Source organism: Orycteropus afer, unplaced genomic scaffold, assembly GCF_000298275.1.
Source record: "Orycteropus afer afer isolate SDZICR_OR568_19922 unplaced genomic scaffold, OryAfe1.0 scaffold00018, whole genome shotgun sequence".
Classification (NCBI taxonomy): Eukaryota; Metazoa; Chordata; class Mammalia; order Tubulidentata; family Orycteropodidae; genus Orycteropus; species Orycteropus afer.
In genome coordinates, this window is record NW_006921605.1 from 22,234,550 (window position 1) to 22,235,991 (window position 1,442).

The window sequence follows — 1,442 nt, forward strand, 5'->3', positions numbered from 1 at the left end:
CTTCAGTGGTCATTTCCGACTTAAATCTTTTTAAAGCTCAGTAAATAGCTCTACCTAATTCTGTGGTCTCCTTCTCTAAAAGTGAAGATGAAGCCGGCAATTATAAATATGGCGTCATCCTTTGATTCTGTAAGCCCACCCATAGGACCCAAATTTTAAAATATACTTTAATAAAAGCACTCAACTCCGAGGTTGGGGCGGTGGGATTGGACGGAAGCTAGGCTCCGAGGCCGACCTGGGGTGGGCGGGGCGAAGGAGGAGAGGTCGGGGACCACCCACTCCGTCTCTCCAACAGCTCCCACTACTCACGCACAGCGAACTTGTACTGACCTTCGTGCGCGGTCTCTAATAACTTCGCGGGTGCTCCTTGCGCAAGCGCAGTGGTACGTGATTGTTAGTCGCGCAAGCGCCCTTGCGGCAGGATGGCGGAGTTGACCTTGTTAGCCCCTCTCACAGGCAGTGATAAAACTTCGGTAGTGTGGGAGCTGAGCTGTCGGCCAGGGGCCAAGGATTTACATGTGAGCTGGGCCAAGGTGGAGGGAGGGATGGGGAAAGCCTCCCACTCACTCACTGGTAGCCCCGAAGTTCCCGAGTTACCACCTCGCCCACTGAATTGCTGCCTCCCGTTTCCTCACCAGAGAAGTTCTGGTGGCGCAGTGGTTGAAGCGTTTGTCTGGTAACCAGCAGGTCGGCTGTTGGAACCCACCAGCCGCTGTGCCGGAGAGAGCTGAGGCAGGCTGCTTCTGTAAAGATGTGCACTCTTGGAAACCCTAGAGGACAGTTCTACCTCGTCATACAGGGTCTGGCAATCAACTAGATGGCAGTTCGTTTGCTTTGGTTTCCTCACCTGCTTTGTCATCCCCCCTAATTTTGGGCCGTATTGAACGCAATGCAAGAGGAGCCTTAGTTCTAGGATGGACCCGGCACCTGGCCCCAGTGGATTTAGCAGAGATCCAGAGATGCAGCTCTCCACACCAGCACGGATTACCTTCTTTCTAATACTTCTCAGATTTTAATATTGAAGAGAAGACTTGTTCGTGAACTGAGAAGTGTTTTGAGTTGCAGGTTCTGTGGAGAAGGGCTTGGGGGATGTGAGTCCTTTTGTTTTCCATCCCTTACTTGGCATGGGACCTCTCTCTCCACAGCATTCTCTGTTCACAGTATGCTCCGAGTCTGACCATCTGTATTCAGGCCACGGCTTCCCAAATGCTGCAGGGGCTGGACCTGGCTTCTATGCCATCATCAAATTTTATTCCGTAAGGGCAGCTCACAGAGCCCAAAAGGCATGCGACCGAAATGCACTTTTTCAGAAATCTCCAGTGAAGGTGGGTCTAAGTGTGGAATTCCTAGCTCCAGTGTAAGGAAATGCTGAATGCAGTAATAAGAGGCTAGTATTAGCACTGTCAGAATGCTCCTTGGAAGACAGGACGTTGAGACTTCGT

General features: G+C 51.5%; 1 protein-coding gene across 1 annotated transcript in view; it reads left to right on the forward strand.

Moving 5' to 3' along the window:
* Window positions 1–422: 422 nt before the first annotated feature.
* Window positions 423–1,442, forward strand: part of LOC103214118 (RAD52 motif-containing protein 1) — a gene marked incomplete at its 3' end in the record, with an annotated part of 16,687 nt that continues 15,667 nt past the window's right edge. Inside the window, 2 exon segments of the mRNA XM_007959922.1 lie at window positions 423–518; window positions 1,146–1,325. Coding sequence (XP_007958113.1) covers window positions 423–518; window positions 1,146–1,325 — 276 coding nt within the window.